The 23,545-nt window shown below is 38.8% G+C and overlaps 1 protein-coding gene across 1 annotated transcript; it reads right to left on the bottom strand.

The window, feature by feature from the left end:
* LOC307004669 (uncharacterized protein) lies at positions 1 to 21,372 on the bottom strand. The gene is made up of 3 exons (XM_079624060.1): positions 21,235 to 21,372; positions 19,654 to 19,794; positions 1 to 1,482 (listed from the first exon to the last, which is right to left on the bottom strand). Exons 2-3 carry the CDS (start codon positions 19,736 to 19,738, stop codon positions 155 to 157), a joined length of 1,413 nt encoding a protein of 470 aa, XP_079480186.1. The 5' UTR covers positions 19,739 to 19,794; positions 21,235 to 21,372; the 3' UTR covers positions 1 to 154.
* Between the last annotated feature and the right edge of the window lie 2,173 nt (positions 21,373 to 23,545).

Genomic DNA, 23,545 nt, shown 5'->3' with positions numbered 1-23,545 from the left:
CAGATGCTTCCACAAATGCTGATGTTTCATTGTGTTTATTTTGTTATTGAAAGGAAATTGTGTAACAGAAACACTTATGTGAACCTCAAGGTTTGCTTTGTTTCCGCAAATCTTTCCACAGTGATGGCACATGAAAGACTTCTTAAATGATTTATTAATTTATATGAGTTATTACATGTATCCTAAAATTATTCATGTCGGTAAAACTCATTCCACACTTAAGACATACAAACAGCTTTTCTCCAGTATGAATGTTCATGTGCCTGTTAAGGATTCCTTTTTGGTTGAAACTTTTTCCACATTGTTGGCAGGTGAAAGGCTTCTCTCCAGTGTGAATTCTTACGTGGTCTTTAAAGTGTCCTATTTGATTGAAACTCCTTCCACACTGAGGACAAGTGTAGGGTTTCTCTCCAGAGTGGATTCTCAAGTGATCTTTAAAGTGTCCTTTCTGATTGAAACTCTTTCCACACTGAGGACAAGTGTAGGGTTTCTCTCCAGAGTGAATTCTCAAGTGGTCTTTAAATTGTCCTTTCTGAATGAAACTCTTTCCACACTGTTGGCAGGTGTAAGGCTTCTCTCCAGTGTGAATTCTCATGTGCCTGTTAAGGCTTCCTTTCAGAGTGAAACTCTTTCCACACTGTTGGCAGATGAAAAGGCTCGCTCCAGTGTGAATTCTCATGTGGACATTAAGGTTTCCTTTTCGGTTGAAACATTTTCCACACTGTTGGCAGGTATAAGGTTGCTCTCCAGTGTGAATTCTCATGTGGACTTCAAGGTTTACATGTTGATCAAAACGCTTTCCACACTCTGGGCACAGGTACTTTCCCGTGTGAGTTCTAATGTGCCTGTTAAGGCTTCCTTTTCGATTGAAACTTATTCCACACTGTTTGCAGGTGAAAGGCTTTTCTCCAGTGTGAACTCTCATGTGGACTTCAAGGTTTCCGCGTTCAGTGAAACTCTTTCCACACTGAGGGCAGGTGTGCAGCTTATTTCTATTGTGAGTTCTCATGTGCCTGTTAAGGGTTCCTTTTTGGTTGAAACTTTTTCCACATTGTTGGCAGGTGAAAGGCTTCTCTCCGGTGTGAATTCTTATGTGGTCTTCAAAGTGTCCTTTCTGTTTGAAACTCTTTCCACACTGAAGACACATGTAGGGCTTCTCAGAGTGAATTTTCATGTGCCTGTAAAAGCTTCTGGTTTGAGTGAAACTTATTCCACACTGTTGGCAGGTGAAAAGGCGAAGTCCAGTGTGAATTCTCATGTGGGTTTTAAGGTTTACTTTTCTATTGAAACTCTTTCCACACTGTTGGCAGATGAAATTACTTCTAGTCCTGGGTTTTTGAGCCATTTTTCTAGAGGAAGTCTTTTCGGTCTGTGAGCACCTAAAAGTGTTTTCTCCAGTAATGAAATTATGATGATTGTTATATTGATCTTTCCCTTCCATTTCATTCAGTACTTCAGTCTCCTCTTTCATTGTCATCAGGTCTAAGGCAAAGAAAGAGAAAATGTTAACTCCAGTTTAATGGCACAAAGCAACAGACATCCAAACATTTATACATGTAAAGTATCAAAACCAACTGCAAGAGAGAGAGCACAGCAGAACAAAACAAGAGAAAAAAATGACATAAAAATAACCAACACATGTAACAATTTAATGTTTAAATATCAGAAATAAATATTTAATGTTTAATTATTCTAAATTTGTTATCTTTAATAATGTTAGTTTTTTCAGGGAAACTGAAAGAATTTCAGTCAGGATTTAAGCCCCATCATTGCACAGAAACTGAATTTACAAATTACCTGCTTTTGCCATCTAATTGTATATCAAAGTAAAATTAAAGCTGCAAGCAGCGATTGCGGGCCCAAGCCGGTGGCACCGCCACCCTGGTGCCTTTAACTAAAGGCACCGGGTGGCGGTGCCACCGGCTTGGGCCCTCCATCGCTGCTTGCAGCTTTAATTATATATATATATATATATATATATATATATATATATAATATATATATTATGTAAATTATTTTTTCCCCCTATTTTTAACATATATATTATTATATATATTATTAACATTTTTGGATGCTAAACTATTCTTTTTATTGGCTTTGTACTTTGTACACTCACGTTCCAATATAGAAAAATTATCCTCTTCAAATGCGCAAAACTGTGCTTGGAAACATCACAGTGGAGCGGTGCTTACTATGAACGGCACAAACGGTACAAATGACTATTTAAACAGAGCAGTGTAATTGTTATATGTAAGGTTGACTATTTTATTATTATATTTTATTAAGGCTATAATGAACATGCTGCGATGTCAAGATTGCAATGCTGGAATGGTGTGTGTGTGTGTGTGTGTGTGTGTGTGTGTGTGTGTGTGTGTGTGTGAGGCTCGATCGAACAATGGAGACATAAAAACATACTCCGTCATTTTGTTCATACAGACCATCATTCAAAATGCAAAGTGTTTCCTTATATTTGTGTACACTCGCAATGAAACACAACATTGTGCTTTTATTAAACTATAAACTCTTGTCAAACTGTAACCTACAACTGTCACCCAACCAAAATCACACACACACACAAACACACACACACACACACACACACACACACACACATCCCCCCTCCCCTCCCCTCCCCACACAGACAGACACACACACACACAGAATGGCAGAGAGACAGAGAGAGAGAAAATACACATTCAAACCACAATATCTGACTTCCTGTTGGTCGGAGCTAATGACTGTAAATTAGAAAGTTGTCCGGATCGAAGAGAAGAATATACGTACCGAGTTTGGTTACTGTAGGTAAAACTATAACTAAGTTATAACACACTTTATGCATCCTTTTTTAATCATAAATTTGTTTCCTCGCCACGGCCAAACCGTTCGAGATATCAAAAATCCCCTGGCAATTTATCATCTTCCATGTCTTGACTTCATGCTGACCGAGTTTCGTGGTCATTGGATGAATTCTCTAGGAGAATTGTTTAAAATGCGAGAGCAAGCGTTCTCCAATCAACCCGTAATAGCCGACTTCCTGTTGGGCTGGCGTAAAACTTGACCCAGGGAAAGTTGTTCGGCCCGATTAAATCTATATGTGTACCGAGTTTCATATTAATTAATGCAAGCGTGTTTGATATACGGACAAGTGTTCGAATCCCATTCCAGGGGGCGCTGTCGAGCCCCCCTGCCACGCCCGGGTACCAGCTTCAGTCCGGCTCTAATGGCCGCGGGTTCTGACCTGTGTGCAAAATTTCAAGAGTTTTCGAGCATGTTAAGGCCCTCAAAAGTGCCAGAGATTTTGCACACAGCAGAGAAATGGTTAAACTAAACTAGCCCCCCTCCTCTCACACACACACACACACACACACACAGAGGGGCAGAGGGAAAATGCTCCAAACAGTACACATTCAAACCAAAATATCTGACTTCCTGTTGGTCGGAGCTAATGACTGTAAATTAGAAAGTTGTCCGGATCGAAGAGAAGAATATACGTACCGAGTTTGGTTACTGTAGGTAAAACTAATACCCCATTTTTGACTAAAGGTGGCGCTACTGAGCCCCTTACCACGCCCGTTTCTGAAACTTCGCACATGTCTATTACACAATAAATGTCAAATGCATGTTGAGTTTCATGTAATTTGAAGCATGTTAAGAGCCTCAAATGCATCCAAAAAGAATATAAAAGTTTAAAGCGTTGCCATGGCGACAGTATTAAAGATATCAATAATCCTTTCACAGGTCTACATCTGTCGTGTGTTTACATTATACAGATGAAGTTTGAAGCAAATCGGGTAAAAATAAGAGGGTGATTTCAAAGCATTTCGAAAGTGACACACTTCCTGCTGCCAGTTGGTGGCGCTATAACTTTGACTCACAATAGTCACATCTATGTGATCGGCCTCTTACAGCGAACACACTGCTGACGTTTCATCAAGATCAATTATTGTATGAGGATGTTATAACACACTTCCTGTTTCCAATATTCGCCATAAATTTGTTTCCTCGCCACGGCCAAACCGTTATAGATATCAAAAATCCCCTCGCAACTTTTCATCCTCCATGTCTTGACTTCATGCACACCGAGTTTCGTGGTGATTGTTTGAATCGTCTAGGAGGAGTATTTTAAATTCCATTGCATGTGTTTTTTAAACTACGCCAAATAGCCGACTTCCTGTTGGGCTGGGGTAAAAAGTCAGAGCATGAAGGATATATGAACCGATGAGATCTATAAGTGTACCGAGTTTCATATTATTTCATGCAAGCGTGTTTGATTTATGGACCAAGTTTTCGGACCCCGTTCCAGGGGGCGCTGTCGAGCCCCCCTGCCACGCCCAGGTACCAGCTTCAGTCCGGCTGTAATGGCCGCGGGTTCTGACCAGTGTGCAAAGTTTCAAGAGTTTTTGAGCACGTTAAGGCCCCCAAAAGTGGCAAAAACCTTGAAAAAAAATTTATTATAAAGAAGAAGAAGAAGAAAAACAAAAAACCCTTAGAAGAACAATAGGGCTCTGCGCCCTTTCAGGGCTTGGGCCCTAATAATGACAAATGTCTTTGAAGAATAATTAGGGCCCAAGCCCTGAAAGGGCGCAGAGCCCTATTGTTCTTCTAAGGGTTTTTTGTTTTTCTTCTTCTTCTTCTTCTTCTTCTTCTTTATAATATTTTTTTTTTCAAGGTTTTTGCCACTTTTGGGGGCCTTAACATGCTCAAAAACTCTTGAAACTTTGCACACTGGTCAGAACCCGCGGCCATTACAGCCGGACTGAAGCTGGTACCCGGGCGTGGCAGGGGGGCTCGACAGCGCCCCCTGTAACAGGGTCCGAAAACTTGGTCCATAAATCAAACACGCTTGCATGAAATAATATGAAACTCGGTACACTTATAGATCTCATCGGTTCATATATCCTTCATGCTCTGACTTTTTACCCCAGCCCAACAGGAAGTCGGCTATTTGGCGTAGTTTAAAAAACACATGCAATGGAATTTAAAATACTCCTCCTAGACGATTCAAACAATCACCACGAAACTCGGTGTGCATGAAGTCAAGACATTGAGGATGAAAAGTTGCGAGGGGATTTTTGATATCTCGAACGGTTTGGCCGTGGCGAGGAAACAAATTTATGGCGAATATTGGAAACAGGAAGTGTGTTATAACTTCTGCATACATTAATTGATCTTGATGAAACTTCAGCAGTGTGTTCGCTGTAAGAGGCCGATCACATGGATGTGACTATTGTGAGTCAAAGTTATAGCGCCACCAACTGGCAGCAGGAAGTGTGTCACTTTCAAAATGCTTTGAAATCACCCTCTTATTTTTACCCGATTTGCTTCAAACTTCATCTGTATAATGTAAACACACGACAGATGTAGACCTGTGAAAGGATTATTGATATCTTTAATACTGTCGCCATGGCAACGCTTTAAACTTTTATATTCTTTTTGGATGCATTTGAGGCTCTTAACATGCTTCAAATTGCATGAAACTCAACATGCATTTGACATTTATTGTGTAATAGACATGTGCGATGTTTCAGAAACGGGCGTGGTAAGGGGCTCAGTAGCGCCACCTTTAGTCAAAAATGGGGTATTAGTTTTACCTACAGTAACCAAACTCGGTACGTATATTCTTCTCTTCGATCCGGACAACTTTCTAATTTACAGTCATTAGCTCCGACCAACAGGAAGTCAGATATTTTGGTTTGAATGTGTACTGTTTGGAGCATTTTCCCTCTGCCCCTCTGTGTGTGTGTGTGTGTGTGAGAGGAGGGGGGCTAGTTTAGTTTAACCCTTTCTCTGCTGTGTGCAAAATCTCTGGCACTTTTGAGGGCCTTAACGTGCTCGAAAACTCTTGAAATTTTGCACACAGGTCAGAACCCGCGGCCATTAGGGCCGGGCTGAAGCTGGTACCCGGGCGTGGCAGGGGGGCTCGACAGCGCCCCCTGGAATGGGATTTGAACACTTGTCCGTATATCAAACACGCTTGCATGAATTAATATGAAACTCGGTACACATATAGATTTAATCGGGCCGAACAACTTTCCCTGGGTCAAGTTTTACGCCAGCCCAACAGGAAGTCGGCTATTACGGGTTGATTGGAGAACGCTTGCTCTCGCATTTGAAACACTTCTCCTAGAGAATTCATCCGATGACCACGAAACTCGGTCAGCATGAAGTCAAGACATGGAAGATGATAAATTGCCAGGGGATTTTTGATATCTCGAACGGTTTGGCCGTGGCGAGGAAACAAATTTATGATTAAAAAAGGATGCATAAAGTGTGTTATAACTTAGTTATAGTTTTACCTACAGTAACCAAACTCGGTACGTATATTCTTCTCTTCGATCCGGACAACTCTCTAATTTACAGTCATTAGCTCCGACCAACAGGAAGTCAGATATTGTGGTTTGAATGTGTATTTTCTCTCTCTCTGTCTCTCTGCCATTCTGTGTGTGTGTGTGTCTGTCTGTGTGGGGAGGGGAGGGGAGGGGGGATGTGTGTGTGTGTGTGTGTGTGTGTGTGTGTGTGTGTGTGTGTGTGTGTGTGTGTGTGTGTGTGTGTGTGTGTGTGTGTGTGTGATTTTGGTTGGGTGACAGTTATAGGTTACAGTTTGACAAGAGTTTATAGTTTAACAAAAGCACAATGTTGTGTTTCATTGCGAGTGTACACAAATATAAGGAAACACTTTGCATTTTGAATGTTCTGTATGAACAAAATGACGGACTGTGTTTTTATGTCTCCATTGTTCGATCGAGCCTCTCACACACACACACACACACACACACACACACACACACACACACACACACACACACACACACACACACACACACACACACACAGCATTCCAGCATTGCAATCTTGACATCGCAGAATGTTCATTATAGCCTTAATAAAATATAATAATAAAATAGTCAACCTTACATATAAAAATTACACTGCTCTGTTTAAATAGTCATTTGTACAGTTTGTGCCGTTCATAGTAAGCACCGCTCCACTGTGAAGAGGATAATTTTTCTATATTGGAACGTGAGTGTACAAAGTGTACAAAGTACAAAGCCTATAAAAAGAATAGTTTAGCATCCAAAAATGTTAATAATATATATGTTAAAAATAGGGGGAAAAAATAATTTACATAATATATATATATATATATATATATATATATATATAGCCTATATATTTTTATATATATATATATATATGTATATATATATATATAATTAAAGCTGCAAGCAGCGATGGAGGGCCCAAGCCGGTGGCACCGCCACCCGGTCCCTTTAGTGTAACTAAAGGCACCGGGTGGCGGTGCCACCGGCTTGGGCCCGCAATCGCTGCTTGCAGCTTTAATTTTTTTTTTTTCATTCAATTACAATCACATAAGGACACATATAGTCACATTATCCAAAATACATGTTAAATAGAGTCTGTTTTTAGCTGAGTCTTGAATGTAGCCACAGATGAGATATTACGAAGTTATACGAAGAGATATACGAAGTTACGCATTAACACTAAATTACCTTCCACCTACAGTAGACAACCGGAAACGAGGGATGGACAATAAACCAAGTTCAGCTGATCTAAGGGATCTGGCAGGGCGGTTAGGGACGTCCCGCGTGACGTCACGCCATTTGGAGCAGCCATTTTGACGGAATAGAAAGTGCTAAACCGCCGGTGATACTACAGCTTGTTGCGAAATATTCCTATCATGCCCGAGCGATGCTGTGCAGTTGGATGCGATCAGATACGTGATCATACAAAAGGAATATCTTTGTACCGTATCCCAAAAGAAATAAAACGGAGAAACAAGTGGTTGGTGGCAATAAACAGGTGATTTTGTTTTGTGTTTTCCCCTGTAAACTCAGTTTAAAGATTTTTACAGGTAACGTCACTATAATTTGGTTATAAAAATACATAGACCAACTTTTGCGGTGATGATTGAAAAATCCTTCCCTGCTGGCGTCCAAATAAAAGAGTTGCTGACCCATCCGGACTCGTGATAACTTACCGATAGCATGCTAACGTTAAGCTTCTGTATGCTTTTAATGAAGCTCCGGTGTTTGCGTGATGGGAAGTGAATAAGGTAGCTGTAAATGTCACCGAACTCAATGTCAGGAAGTTTTTCTACACATTTAATGCCTGTAAAAAGAACTTGTGGTGCTTCATATGGATCTATGATTCCTAATTCTCCTTTTGCAGGAGAGATGCAAGTGTCAAATCCTTATTTACCTTTTGAATGTTGAGCGCGTTATGAACTTTATATAAAAGCTGATGCGGGACAAAATGCCCGGTTTCCCAACACGTTGAACTGAACAATGCCATTGTGCAATTTTAATAGGCTACTTTTAAACGCATATAGCTTAGTAATGTCAGTTTTATGTATTTTCTGAGAGGGGGCGGGGGGGATTTTTGTTGGGAAAGTCCGGGGAGAGACGCACACTTCGATTAGACTGGATAAACACATGCAACATCTTAATTGTTAAGAAAATTAAACGAAATAAATGAATAAATAAATCAAGCCTTTATTACATAACACTAGGCGATATCATACAGCATTCAGAAAAATGCTGCACGCGCACCCCTAGCTAGGTCCTACGTCTATGGCCCAATGATGCTACTATGAGCATTTACTAGCTATTAAAAATAAATGCGGGCCAGGAAGCGGGTCGGGTACAAAATGTTCTTTCTTTCTTTTTTGCGGTCCGAGTAGCGGGCGGGTTAGTTGAAAACGTCGGCCGGGTGCGGGTTGTTTGTACATTGACCCGCGCATCACTGCACTGAGTAGCTGACGGATGTATTCCGTCAAAATGGCTGACACGCGGCTAGGGGTCACGTGACTGGGAGATCCCTATAAGAATAAAGTAGATCAGACAGATATGGAGGTGCAAGACCATTTAATGCCTTAAACGTTAGAAGTAATACCTTAAAGTGAATATGTGATGCCACGGGTAGCCAGTGAAGGTCATGAAACAGAGGAGTAATGTGAGTTTTGAACATACTGTAATCTTGCAATACGTTTTTTGGGCAGACCAAGAAATAGAGTATTATTTAGAGAAATATGGGAGCTGTGTCCCAATGTGAAGGCTGCAGCCTTCGTAGGATTTCCTAATAGGCGACAAGAACAAGGTGCCTTTAAGCAATTTTAGACAACTTATTTATGCTTTAAAGGATGATTTAATGATTTGCAAATGCTTCTGAGATTGTATTTTTAATGCCAGTTCATTGTGTGTTGTATTGTTTTAATGTTATATGTGGTTTGAATAACTGGGCCGCTTATCTTGGCCAGGACACTCCTGTAAAAGAGATTTTAATCTCAGTGAGGTTTTCTCCTGGCTAAATAAAGGTAAATAAATAAACAATCGTCTGTAGGCTAGACCGGTCCGAGCGCTTCAGATGTGCCCTTTGAAATGGGACGCAGCTGTTAGCATCAATTTGTTAATATTGTGACAATAGGCCTACATTTTGTTACTTCAATTTTCAAAATAACCAGTGGTTGAATGTAAGGAACTACATACTTCGTTAATACTCACATACAAATGTAAAGTACTTTTTTCCCCACACAGGACAGCAACACTACAAAGTGATGTTATTTTACAATATGATACATTGTTTTACATTAAACTATACAAAAGTATATAGTTTAAATGTATCAACCTAATGTTTAAATGTTTAAAATATACAACATATGCAGTAATATAAATGCAAAACCATCATAAAAACCCTGACATGGAGGTTTTTTTCCCCTTGAATTGCTTTACTTTTACTCTTGATACCTTAAGTACATTAGAGAGTATATGCAAGATAATTTTGCTTAACTAAGGTTTGAAATATATGAGTAGTTTTTCCCTAATGCGATATTAGTGGTTATTAAAAGTACTTAAAGGAACACTCCGACTTTTTGGGACTTTAGCCTATTCAACTTATCCCCCAGAGTTAGATAAGTCCATACATACCTTTTTCATCTCCGTGCGTGCTATAAGTCTGTTTGACGCACCCACCGCTAGCCTAGCTTAGCACAAAGACTGGATGTAAATGGTTGCAGCTAGCATACTAATCCAAATAAGTGACAAAATAAAGCAAACATTTTCCTATTTACATGTTGTGACTTGTATAGTCACAGAGTGTACAAAAAACAAAGTCACATGAGACACAGACATATTTTAACCATATAAATACTGGGAACTATATTCTCTGAAGGCGAAGCACTGCTACTTGGGCGGAGTGATAACCACAGCACCTGAGACGCGCCGTGGTGAGGAGCAGAGAGTTCGTTCAGAGCGCGTCTCATGTGCTGCGGTTATCACTCCGCCCAAGTAGCAGTGCTTCGCCTTCAGAGAATATAGTTCCCAGTATTTATGGTTAAAATATGTCTGTGTCTCATGTGACTTTGTTTTTTGTACACTCTGTGACTATACAAGTCACAACATGTAAATAGGAAAATGTTTGCTTTATTTTGTCACTTATTTGGATTAGTATGCTAGCTGCAACCATTTACATCCAGTCTTTGTGCTAAGCTAGGCTAGCGGTGGGTGCGTCAAACAGACTTATAGCACGCACGGAGATGAAAAAGGTATGTATGGACTTATCTAACTCTGGGGAATAAGTTGAATAGGCCTAAAGTCCCAAAAAGTCGGAGTGTTCCTTTAAGCGTAATAAAGTATCTCATATTCCATGAGTCAGCCCTGCAAACCTGTTGGTAGACAACTTAGTGGATAGTGGAAATATGCACTCAAACCCTCTGGAGACCATTCTTAGATGAAGTCCCACCAGTAGGAGGCCTTACCAGGGTCTCTATAGTGGAGCTCCTGCTGTGTGTCCAGCAGCACACCAGGGTCTCCCGCTCAGCTGAATAAAAGTCTACATATTTTTTTCTTATTTCTTATTTTTTCTTATATTCACTATAGACTTCCGGTTGGAGAGCACGCTGGCACGGTTTGGTTGCCGCTTCTCCAGCCGTGACTATTTAACCACTGTTGGATTTAATATTTAATCGCTGTTGGATTTACTTTTTTTTTTTTTTTTTGACGTCTATTTGCTAGTCAGGAAAGTAGTGCATATTTATTGGCATCCCTATTCGATGATGACTGCCTGTTGACGCGCGGATATTCACTGGCATCTCAACACCGAGCCTGTTGACTTCTACTGGAAAGTCTTCATTTCATTCGCGGTGAATGAAAGCTGTCCCACGAGACATCCCACGAGTGAAAGCTGCCCTATGTGACATCCGTGACTGCTGTGGTGTTCTGCCTTGGAGGGCCTGCCTGCTACCGGGCCAACTACGAGGCAAACCACTGTGTGTCTACCCTGGTGCGCTTCTACGCACGCACATACACACACTTACATTTGTGCTGAATTAAAATAATTCGGCAGCGGAGCTATTGCGTTTGAACTCAATGGATTTCAGGACTCCATTGGCTCTGTTTGCCCACCGTGACGTTCTTTCCCGGCCGAGATACATCCACCGTGGATCGGGACGATCATTTATATCCAGTAAGTCCTCCTCTGTTATTAGTTCGATTTGGTCTAAAGTTCGTTCCATTTCCTCCACCGGCCGTGGAGCAAATCCTAATCATTTGTTTCCGGTTACCAAGGCAACACCAAACGCTAGTTTTACTGACTGTTTTAAATGTGGACTTTTTAATGTTCGTTCTCTTACTAACAAAGGTCTACTGATAAGTGAGTTTATTAGTGATGGTAAACTGGACATAATGTGCCTCACTGAAACTTGGCAACAGCCTAATGATTATTTTCATCTTAATCAGACAACCCCAAATGGTTATTCAGGGTTCCCACTCTAAACCAAATGTCAAATTCCCTGACTTTTCCCTGACTTTCACTGACTAAAAAGATGAATTTCCATGACCTAAAATGAACGGCAAAACAGACAGCTGTTTTGTAGAAAGCCTTTCTTTAAAGTAAATTTGTTTTGTATAAATTGTATCTTAATTTTAATAATTTTTGGCCTGTATTTAATAAATGAGAAGCAAATATATAGCCGACAACATAATCATGGAGGCGCGCCGCGGTCACTTGCATTGCACGTGAATTGGAGCACATCTCATCATAAATTAAACGAAACTCTGTGTATGCCTCACATACATGAGAAGTACATCTGAAGATAGCTTGGAATGTCTTTAAACGAAACAATTCAAAACGAAAAAAAATAGGCTACTCTCGGATTATGTATCAATGAAGTGGGACCTGATATTCTTTTATGTGATATTCATGCTTTTTTTCTTACAGTAAAGCACAGTCCACAAACAACCTCCCTATAATAAGACAAATCTCTGGAGGCATGCTCCCACCACACTCTCATCTCATCCCTTTTCCCACATTTGTAGTAATGACACTATAACCAAACCGGAAATTGTAACGCATGTGCACGCGAAAAGTCCGTATTATTTTTTTGCAAAGGTCCCCTCAGGGGCTCCGTAGAAAGATGTGTGAAACAGCGCGATAAAAAAAAATCGGTATAGAAAAATTACATTTTGATAAATGGAAACTAAAATGTAAAGCAACAAACTAAATTCCCTGATTTTCCATGACTTGGACAAAAACTATATAAAATTCCCTGACTTTCAATGTCTGGAATAGACCTTTAAAAATTCCATGACATTCCAGAAATTCCATGACCCGTGGGAACCCTGGTTATTCTTACATCAGCCAACCTCGCTCCAGTGGGCGTGGTGGTGGGGTTGCTATTGTCTTTCGTGACACCATCAAAGTTAAAACAATCAGTACACCTCATTTTTCTTCTCTTGAATGCTTGGCTGTTAAACTCTCTGGCTTTCAACCATTGGTAATTTTAACAATTTATAGGCCACCTAAACCATGTGATCTGTTTAAAACTGAATTCTCTGCACTAATGACTTCACTCTCTGTCTATTCTCCCAATATATTGCTTGTTGGTGATTTTAATATTCATGTTGATGCCACTACTACTTGTTCTTTTGCTGTTGATTTTATGTCATTACTTGATGGTCTTGATGTCACCCAATATGTAAATTTTCCAACTCATAACAAAGGTCACACCCTTGATTTAGTTTGTTCAACTGGTATTATTCCTTGTAATTTAACACGTGTTGATTTGCCCATCTCCGATCACAAAGCGGTTCTATTTGAAGTCTCTGTCCCAGTTTTTAGGTATAAACCTCTACGCACCATAACCTATAGAAACATAAAACACATAAATCCTCCTGACCTTATGAGTCTTATAAATACACGCTTGACTATTGACTCCCTCTGTCCCCTCAGCCTCATCACTCATTACAATGACTGTCTATCTTCTTCTCTTGATGCCCTTGCTCCCACTCAAACTCGCTCTGTTTCCTTCAACCACTCGGCTCCGTGGTACACACCTGAGCTCCGTCAGTTAAAAAGATGTGGGAGATGCCTTGAGCGCCTGTATAGACGGACTGGTCTGGTCTCTCATGTGCAGGACTACAAAGATCACCTCCTGCTATATAATAACACCATTTCTGCTGCTAGAACTTCTTACTACTCGAACATTATAAACTCTGGGAATAATAATTCAAAGCTCCTGTTTTCAACCGTAAACCAGCTCCTTAAGCCGCCTGACAACATTTCCTCTGACCCCTCAACGGAACTCTGCAAAAAGTTTCTAAACTTTTTCCATGAAAAAATTCAAGAAATACATAACCATCTACTTAATACTACTAGCACTTCAGCTCATAATCTGACCTACATTACTGTCCTACAGGGCACTGCCTTTACCACCGCCCTCTCAAATTTCACCTTGGTCACTGAGAACCAGATCAAAGTAATTGTCAGCTAATCAAAAACATCTACTTCCCAATTAGACCCTTTGCCTACCAGTCTTCTTAAAGCATGCCTGCCTTCCATTGCTCCTTTACTCACTACTTTAGTAAATTCCTCCCTTTCCACTGGCATTGTACCATCCATTCTTAAGACTGCTGCTGTCACTCCGGTTCTCAAAAAGCCCAATGCTGATCCCGATAACCTGAACAACTATCGTCCCATCTCTAATCTTCCTTTTGTATCGAAGATTCTGGAGCGGGTCGTGGCTCATCTATTGCATCACCATCTTAACCACAACGACATGTATGAAACTTTCCAGTCTGGCTTCCGTGCTAAACATTGCACGGAAACAGCATTGGTAAAAATTACCAACGACCTACTCTGTGCCGCTGATGCTGGTCTATTGTCCATACTGATCTTGCTTGACTTGAGCGCTGCCTTTGACACCATCTCGCATCCTCTCCTCATTGAGCGTCTGGCCAGTATTGGTATCATGGGGGATGCCCTCTCCTGGTTCTGCTCATACCTCACGGATCGTCGACAGTTTGTACAACTCAAACACTTTAAATCGGCCTGTGCGTTCTTGTCTCAGGGTGTCCCCCAGGGGTCAGTATTGGGTCCACTCCTCTTCATCATATATCTGCTTCTCCTGGGTAAGATCATGAGACACCATAAAATAAGCTTCCACTGTTATGCTGACGACACCCAGCTTTATATTTCATCTAAACCTTCATCTCCCTTTCCACCCACCTCCCTCACCAACTGTCTTCAAGACATTCAAATTTGGATGAACAGAAACTTTTTGAAACTCAATGCAAATAAAACAGAAATCCTGCTTATCGGCTCTAAATCCACTCTCTCACAACAGCAAAACCTCAATATAAACATCAATGATATCTCGGCCCCCCTTTCAACTCAAGTCAAAAGCCTCGGTGTTATTTTGGACAGTTCCCTATCATTCAAATCTCAGATTAAATCACTTACACGGACCTCATTCTTTCACCTCCGAAACATCTCCAGGCTTAGGCCATCATTGACACAAGCCAGCACTGAAACCCTAATCCATGCCCTTGTCACGTCACGTCTGGATTATTGCAATTCCCTTTTTATTGGTCTCCCTGCTAAACTGATTAATAGACTCCAACTTATTCAGAACTCTGCCGCTCGAATCCTCACTGGTACCAGATCATTTGAACACATCACACCTATCCTTATCACTTTACACTGGCTCCCTGTTCACTTCCGTATTGATTTCAAGACCCTCCTCATCACTTACAAAGCACTCCATAATCTCGTACCCAGCTACATCTCTGATCTTCTATCAGAATATGTTCCTGCACGCTCACTCCGCTCATCTTCGACTGGCCTCCTTGTTACCCCTAAATTCCGCATCTCCACCATGGGGGCCAGGGCCTTCAGTTGCGCTGCACCAAGACTTTGGAATGCCCTTCCTTCCCACATTCGACAGGCAGACTCAGTAAATTTATTAAAAAAATTGCTAAAGACCTATCTTTTTAAGAAAGCTTTTAATCTTTAGACATTTTAGCATTACATTGCCATAGTAACCCCCCTGATACTTTTTTATGCTTTCTTTTGACGCTCAGCACTTTCTCTTTGGATTTGTACTATTTGTAAACATGTATTACTATGAATTTAATGTATTTTTTATGTACTATCTTCTTTTATGCCCTCTGAAACATGTAAGATGTCCTTGAGTATTTAGAAAGGCGTCGGCCAAATAAAATGTATTATTATTATTATTATTATTATTTTATGTACTGTAAATTTAAATGTTTATGTTGATTTTGAGATGTTTAACGTATGTTGTAAATAGTTGGGGGGAAAACGGTATAGAAGAATTTGTTTCATGTAGAAATTATGACTGTCATTACAAAGTGAGTGAGTGTGAGTGTGTGTGTGAGTGTGTGTGTATAGTGTTCCCTAACCCCCTTAAAAAGAAATACAGTGGCAAAACTGAATCAGGAGAAGAAATATATACACAAGTTAATATTAACAATAAACGAAATTATAACGTAGGGAAAAATATTCATATTTTACACGTTTCAAAGTAAAATTCTAGATTCCGGCCAAACGCAGTCTACTTGCGCCTAATGCGCAACTTACGAAACTTGTGACGTCAGAAGTAGCGTAGTGTGTCATAGCGTAGCGTAAATATCAGCAGTTCGCCGCATTACTCACATAAGTTGTGCTATAGACTAGGGCTGCAACAATGAATCGATAAAATCGATAAAAATCGATTATTAAAATAGTTGGCAACGAATTTCATTATCAATTCGTTGTGTCGCGCGACACGGAGATGTAAAAAAAATGTGTGTGTATATTCTGTGCTATTGTTAAGCCCCACAAAAGGGACAAAAACATTATAAAGCATCATAAAGTTGTCGTGCACTATATTATAAGTGTTCTGAAGCCATTATATAGTATAATGTGCGATATAAATGAATATTTAAGTCATTAAATTCAAGATCACGTAGCCTACACTTTTCCCTCCGCTGCGGCTGTCAGTCATTCTCCATTCAGCATCAAGCAGCGCGTCGCGTTCGGTTACGAGTCAACACGATGAAAAACTCTCTCCAAGATGATTCAATGTTACTATAATTATACTTGATCTGTAGATAAAGGTCTATGGTTTTGCATTAAACAACTTGATCTTGCTGGACTTCATTGCTGTACCTTAATCATGTTACTTTCTACCGGGTGTCTCTCACAACACTGGAGTAGAGTCAGAGCACTATAGCAGCGCGCACAGTAACTGACATTTAAAACTGTTAAAAGAAAATGCTCAATAAACTATTGCATAGATAGATAGATAGATACTGTATAATACACTACGCATCAATATGTCTTTCCTTTGTGATTTGAACTTTTCAATGCGGACTCGAAGAGCTGCGCGCTGCGACTCGTGTTGCTTCAAGCGCATCATTCTGCACTCGGGATGCGCATAAGCGCTGTGTGCCGCACTGTATTGGAGCCTTTCATATCATAATACAGCGACGCAATGAACGACTATTAATAGCCTTTCTAGTACTATCCATCATGTTGCTGCCTCATTAAACCGATTTAAAACATGTCTCAATTTTATAGTAGGCTATAAAATAATTAATCTTTACAACAATACAAAGAGCAATGTGTAACGTTTTACCAAATTTAGTGTTACACTTATTCTAATATTTGTTCCTCACTAAATGTTTTTTCATGTTCAGATTTAATACAATTATTGTGCACTTGTGATTTTTCTAGACTAAATTTTATGCTTAATTATCCACTATTCTAGTTTATAATAGCATTTATGGTCATTTTTTTTCTCTCTTTGTAATGAAGTTGTCTGTATTAAGTAGATTGTGTTTAACACACAAAATAGTGATTATCCGTTCAACACACATAGTTATAGAAATTCTACTTGATTTAAAAAAAAAAACTGCCCTGGTATCGGTCGATACTGAGAATTTTTGGTATCGGATCGGTTCTGAAAAAATGGTATCGGTGCATCCTATCAAGGAGCGACCTGTTTGTGCACTTTCTGAAGATTTTTTTGCACTGTGAATTTGCACTGTCAGTTCTGTTTTTGAATAAAAGGTTGGGAATTAATGTTTTATTTTATTAAATTTTTATCCGATTAATCGATTAATCGAAAAAATTATCGACAGATTAATCGATTATTAAAATAATCGTTAGTTGCAGCCCTACTATAGACTTAAGTTGAATCCGTATGTTTGTTTGGCCAGAAGCTAGTTATTTTACTTTATAAAGTTTTAAATATTTTTCTTACACAAACTCATCGGTTTGCTTCAGAAGGCCTTTACTAACCCCCCCGGAGCCGTTTGGAGTTAGTTTATGATGGATAGATGCATGTTTTTGAGCTCCAATCTGTTGTTTGAAATCCACTGCCATTATAAAGCTTGGAAAGAACCAGAACATTTTTTAACTAATCGTATTATTTTACTACGATTGTATTCGTATGAAAGAAGAAAGCCATATAGGCTACACCTAGGATGGCTTGAGGGTGATTAAATCATGGGCTAATTTTCTAATTTAATTTTAAACTTTAATAAGGAGCTCATTAGTGACTGTCAGTGAACAGGACCATTTCAGTGTCTCTTGAGTGGCTTTAAGATGTCTTTTACCTGTTCCTGTTACGTTTTACGCAATAAATCTGCAAAAAGCTAAACCGTTTCAAATTTTAAATGTTTCCAAAGTACTCTGGGACACGAAAGAACAACCTAAAGGGATCTTTGGAGGACTTTTAAATATTCCGAAGGTTTGTGTTTCTAGGACTGAGCAAATCAAGTGTTAATGAATTCAAAATGTTGATTATTTGTGTCTTTCTGAAACAAGTTTATCTCCAACAACTCAAGTCAAGTGTCATTATTGCACAAAGCTACAGATGTGATGAGATTATGGTAATGGAGGTGGGGTTATGATGTTAATGAGGGTATAATGTGAAGAGCTCTTTTCCAAAACGCAATAAACGCCATTAAAAAAAAAATTTGTTTATCATGTCATTTTGCTGTGTACTGCTCCGTCAACGTGTCATGCCAAAATCGCGATATTTCCTGGTTTAAAATGTACTGCAAGATGCAGTTTCTTTCCAAAACGCGATAAGCGGCGAACCTATTTTTAGCCTAAACGCAATACATCCTCTCGACCAATCAGAATTCGGGCGCGTTCTAAGCAATCAAAATAGGCGGCGATCTGAAGAGACGTTTATTTCATTAATTCCTCAAAATGAGTGCTTTAAAGTTTACAAAACGTAGACTGGACAAAGATAATCACAAAAAAACAACAACAAAAGAAGATTCGCGGGAGGCGCGTTAATAACAACAGTGGATGTCAACAAAGCTGCTCCCACAGGTTTCTGTCAGGCCGAGAGGCTGTCACCGGACGATCTGATTTTGCCTATTGATTTTGCCAATCTTGCCTATTGAATATCGCTATCATTATTTAATAATTCGTTTTTTCATGCATATGTAGTGGACAAATTGGTCCTATTTGTTACAGGTTTGACACTTTACTAAAAATGACTCTGAATGTATTACTAAATAACTTATTGAATATTGTTATCACTACTAGGCTATCATTACTTTTTTCAGGTTCGGCACCAAATTACAACTAGTCTAAATTACTAAATGATTTAAATTTATTTTTTAACATTGTTGTATTTAAGGACTGGTATTTGTATGAGTGTTATGAGCTGGACAATATTAAAATGTGTCATTGGAATTATTTATTTTATTTGTACTATTTATTTTATTTAAGTATTTATTATAGTTGGCTTTTATTTATTTCATGCATTTGCACTTGTTTAATTTAAATTAATTTAAAGTATTAAAGACAAACCATAATTTTGGAAACAATTGATGGATTTATAGCGTTTTGAAAAATAAATAAATAAACTTTGAATTTATCATCAACAATATTGTTGTTTGATTTAATAATCATTGTTCAACATGTTCAGACTGAGCCACACAACCATTTTAACCGGATAAATTGAATATTCACAAAATGTGTGGGTCTAGGTAAAAAATGTAATTTTCCTGAAAACTATTGAAATGGATTTATAGCGTTTTGGAAAAGAGCTCCTCATGTGTAAACTGAAGTTCTGTGTGGGAATAAATATTGTCCTCTCTCCTGAAATATCTTTTTCTGTGATTGCACTGTGAAAACCACCATCTGCTAAAGAGGAGTTTTTATGATCATTTTACTAATGCCCTTAAAAATTGTGAAGCAAAAGTAATGCTTTTAATCTGAGATGTCAATGTCAATTTGTTAGACAAAAGTAGAAAGAAATCTGTAGAGCTGGACATTTTAATATGGTTCATAATATATGGTTAATAATAGTTAAGCTTTGAGAATGAAACCAACCTGTTTGTTCCTCGGTTTCTTCATCTCTCACTGTCAATGTTTCTTCAATCTTCACGTCTTCACTCTCCACTTTAATAAACGCCATCTTTATAATAGTGTCACGTGGATCTCAGTCGCTTAACCAGTTTTTCTGTGTTTGTCCTGTTTAAGATGAGAATTAACAGAAAGAAAAATAAATCCAAACAAAATCTCTGAGTGTGTCTCAATCAGCCCTAGTTCAGTAGGTCAGTTCACTGGTGAGAGAGTCAGTCAGAGAGAGAGTTAAAGGATTAGTTCACTTTCAAAAAAAGTTTTGCTGATAATTTACTCACCCCGATGTCATCCAAGATATCCATGTCTTTCTTTCAGTTGAAAAGAAATTAAGTTATTATGAATTATTAATAATTAATTTATTACATCTATCCCAATGTTCAAATGTCCGTCTCAATGCAGCTTCAAGTCTCGAAGTCCCAGTCGAGAAATAAGGGTCTTATCTAGCGAAACGATCTGTCATTTTATTTTATTATATATATATATATATATACACTTTTTAACCACAAATGCCCGTCGTGTACCATGTCTGAGATGCGTATTACGTCATAACGTTGGAAAGGTCACGCATCACGTCATCTATCCAAGTTATTTGTCTGTGTACTTCGGTTCAAAAAGGTCGGGAAGGGCGAAAAACTCCATCTCATTTTCTCCTCCAACTTCAAAATCGTATGACATCTTTGTTTTAATTTATTTTTATCGTGTCCTTTCCAACGTTATGACGTAATACATCTCAGAGATGGTACAAGATAGGCATTTGTGGTTAAAAAGTATATATATATATTTTAAATAAAATGACAGATCGTTTCGCTAGATAAGACCCTTATTTCTCGACTGGGATCGTGTTGAGACTTTGAAGCTGCATTGAGACGGACATTTGAACCTTCTTCTGAACATTGGGATAGATGGTTACCATTGAAGTCATGGATTGTTTTCCTCAAAAACCTTAATTTCTTTCCGACTGAGGAAATAAAGACATGGATATCTTGGATGACATCGGGGTGAGTAAATTATCAGTAAATGTATTTTTTAAAGTGAAGTAGGCTAATCCTTTAATGGACCTAAATCACCTGATTAAATTATAATACATTCACATTTATGATTTAGGCTATATTTCGTATTCAATTATTTGTACATCAAATTTAATAGATTACACTTTCATGAAAACATTTGCAGTTGATTTGTAAAAGTTGTCATTACACATTAATAGTGTTTGTTCTCGTTTATTTACTGTTTGAGCAGCTGGTGACGTCAGCGTGCTGCGTTTCGAATCACTGAATCATTTTACGAAGCAAAAGTTTTAAAAACTCAGTCTTTCTCATCACTTCTTTCCACTACATGAACACGTGTTGACCAAAAACTGATTCACGTTATAGAGAGCGAAATGAAACGCACCTTTTCTGTTGCTCATGAGGGAATCAAATAAAGCATTGCAATGTTTCTTTCCAGAATGGTTAATTTATTGTACATGGCTTGTCAAATTTGAATTCGATTGAATTGAATGAACGGTTTGCATAGATTTAAACACTTTAAATGCGTAAAAACACAAACCTTTCTTTCAGCAGCCGAATCACAACAGATGCAGGAGCGCAGCGCAGCCTGATGACGTCACGTCACCAGACCAAAATAAAAGTCCCGTTCTGGGACTGCTGTTTTTCTTTTGCAACCAAGAAAATAAGAACTGGCTGAGAGTATGAGATTCTGTCTAATAGGCAAAACTGTAATGATAATGTTTGAGTGCAGAAACCATTTATACCCGATACAGTATTAAAATGCAATATAGGTAAATGTTGTTAACAATTTAGAAATACATGTTAAAACAGTGTATGAATTAATAAAGAACAGTTAATATTATGTATCATTGTGGGATTGGCAATATGACCAAAATCATACTTAAAGATAAGACATTTTAACAATAACAACAGGTCTGTAAATTCAGTTCTGTTCAGGCTTATTTAAAGTAAACTGGATTATATTATAATAATTGATCGCATGTTTACAGTATTATCAGATGATTTGGGTTTATATATTTCACATTTATTAATAAATTGACAAAACAAATAACATGTTTTATAGAATGATACATTTTATTGAAATGTAATTCCAGTATGAACCGAATGACTGATTTCCATCAACACAAATAGAGTTTGAGAAAAGCACAGATACACACCGTCTCTCATCGTGACTCAAAACACACACCGCTCTTACTGTCTATATGAGGATTTATTACACACATTTATTCTGACATGTCATTTCACTGACAGAAGTTCAGCTGTAGTATTAATGTAATGAAGAGAAAATAAGCGACTCTATAACATCTCACTGTTACTGATTTATCATGCAGATCAAAGCATTATGGGTCAAATCCAGTGCCTCCAGAAAAACGCAGTTATGCGATAGCCTGATTCAATGCATAATCAGCCAAAGTCCGCATATTAATGCGGGGGGCGCATTTTTTCAAATACGCCGCACTTTCGCCGCATAAATTGTAGATTTCTGCGCGCAAAATATGCGGGCTTGCATGATTTCATAATCCCCGGATTTTCGTTGCAAAAAGTCATCTTAGCATACATCTTATTATTGCTAATTAATATCATATTATCTTATTATATCTTAGCAGAAAGTTGAAAAATGTTACATTTACTTCACACAAGCGCAGCCATTTCCCTTGTTGCTATGGGAACGTTATGAAGTGACGTAATTACGCGACATCATTGAAAAGCTGCAACCGATGAAACCATGATGAACCCCGCGAATCATTCTCATTTGCCAACAAACAGAAGCGCAAAAGACCGCGCAAAGCAGTTTCCCAGTGTGTTACATGACAGTGGGGCCCACAAAACCTCTTACGCCCACAAAACCTCTTACAATACAACCTTAATCTAGATGGACGTCCTGTTACTTTATCCTCTACAGTAAAAGATCTGGGTGTTATACTAGACCGCAACTTGTCTTTTGAAAATCATATTTCAAATGTCACAAGAACAGCCTTTTTCCACCTTAGAAACATTGCTAAGCTACGTAATATGCTATCAGTTTCTGATGCAGAAAAGTTAGTTCATGCATTCATGACCTCGAGACTAGATTACTGTAATGCTCTATTAGCTGGTTGTCCTGCATCCTCCGTAAACAAGCTACAGTTAGTCCAAAATGCAGCTGCTAGAGTTCTTACCAGATCAAGAAAATATGATCATATAACACCAATTTTATCATCTGTACACTGGTTACCTATTAAGTTCCGTATCAATTACAAAGTATTGTTACTGACCTATAAAGCCCTAAATGGTTTAGCTCCTGTGTATTTAAGAGATCTGGGGCGGCAGTGGCTCAGTGGTTCATGTAGGTTGTCTACAAACTGAAAGGTTGGTGGTTCGATCCCCGGTTCCACTGGACCAAGTGTCGAGGTGTCCATGAGCAAGCCCAGCTGCTCCCGACGAGCTGAGTGGCGCCTTGCACGGCTGACTGTATGTATGAGTGAATGGGTGAATGAGAGGCAAATTGTAAAGCGCTTTGGTGGCCATGGGTCTATGAAAGCGCTATATAAATGCAGTCCATTTACCATCTTCTATCGCCATATAATCCATCGCGCTCTTTAAGATCGCTAAATTCGAGGCTTCTGGTCGTACCTAGGATATCTAAGTCCACTAAAGGAGGGAGGGCGTTTTCACATCTAGCTCCTAAACTCTGGAATAGCCTTCCTGATATTGTCCGAGGTTCAGACTCGCTCACCCAGTTTAAAACTAGATTAAAGACGCATCTCTTTAGCCAAGCATTCACATGATGCATCTCATACCTTTTATACTACAGTTAAATCAGATCAAATGCATTCATATTATGAACAGCAGCTACGCTAATTATTTCC

This window comes from Phoxinus phoxinus, assembly GCF_949152265.1.
Source record: "Phoxinus phoxinus genome assembly, chromosome: 9".
NCBI classification, from domain to species: Eukaryota; Metazoa; Chordata; class Actinopteri; order Cypriniformes; family Leuciscidae; genus Phoxinus; species Phoxinus phoxinus.
Note: the sequence above shows the minus strand (reverse complement) of the source record. Positions and strands in the feature narration are given on the sequence as shown.

Bases quoted from the DNA above. Each gene is read 5' to 3' on its own strand.
- LOC307004669 (XM_079624060.1), bottom strand. From the start codon at position 19,738: ATGGCGTTTATTAAAGTGGAGAGTGAAGACGTGAAGATTGAAGAAACA. The intron at 1,483-19,653 runs GTTGGTTTCATT...TCTTTGCCTTAG, and splicing joins AGAAACCGAGGAACAAACAG to ACCTGATGACAATGAAAGAG.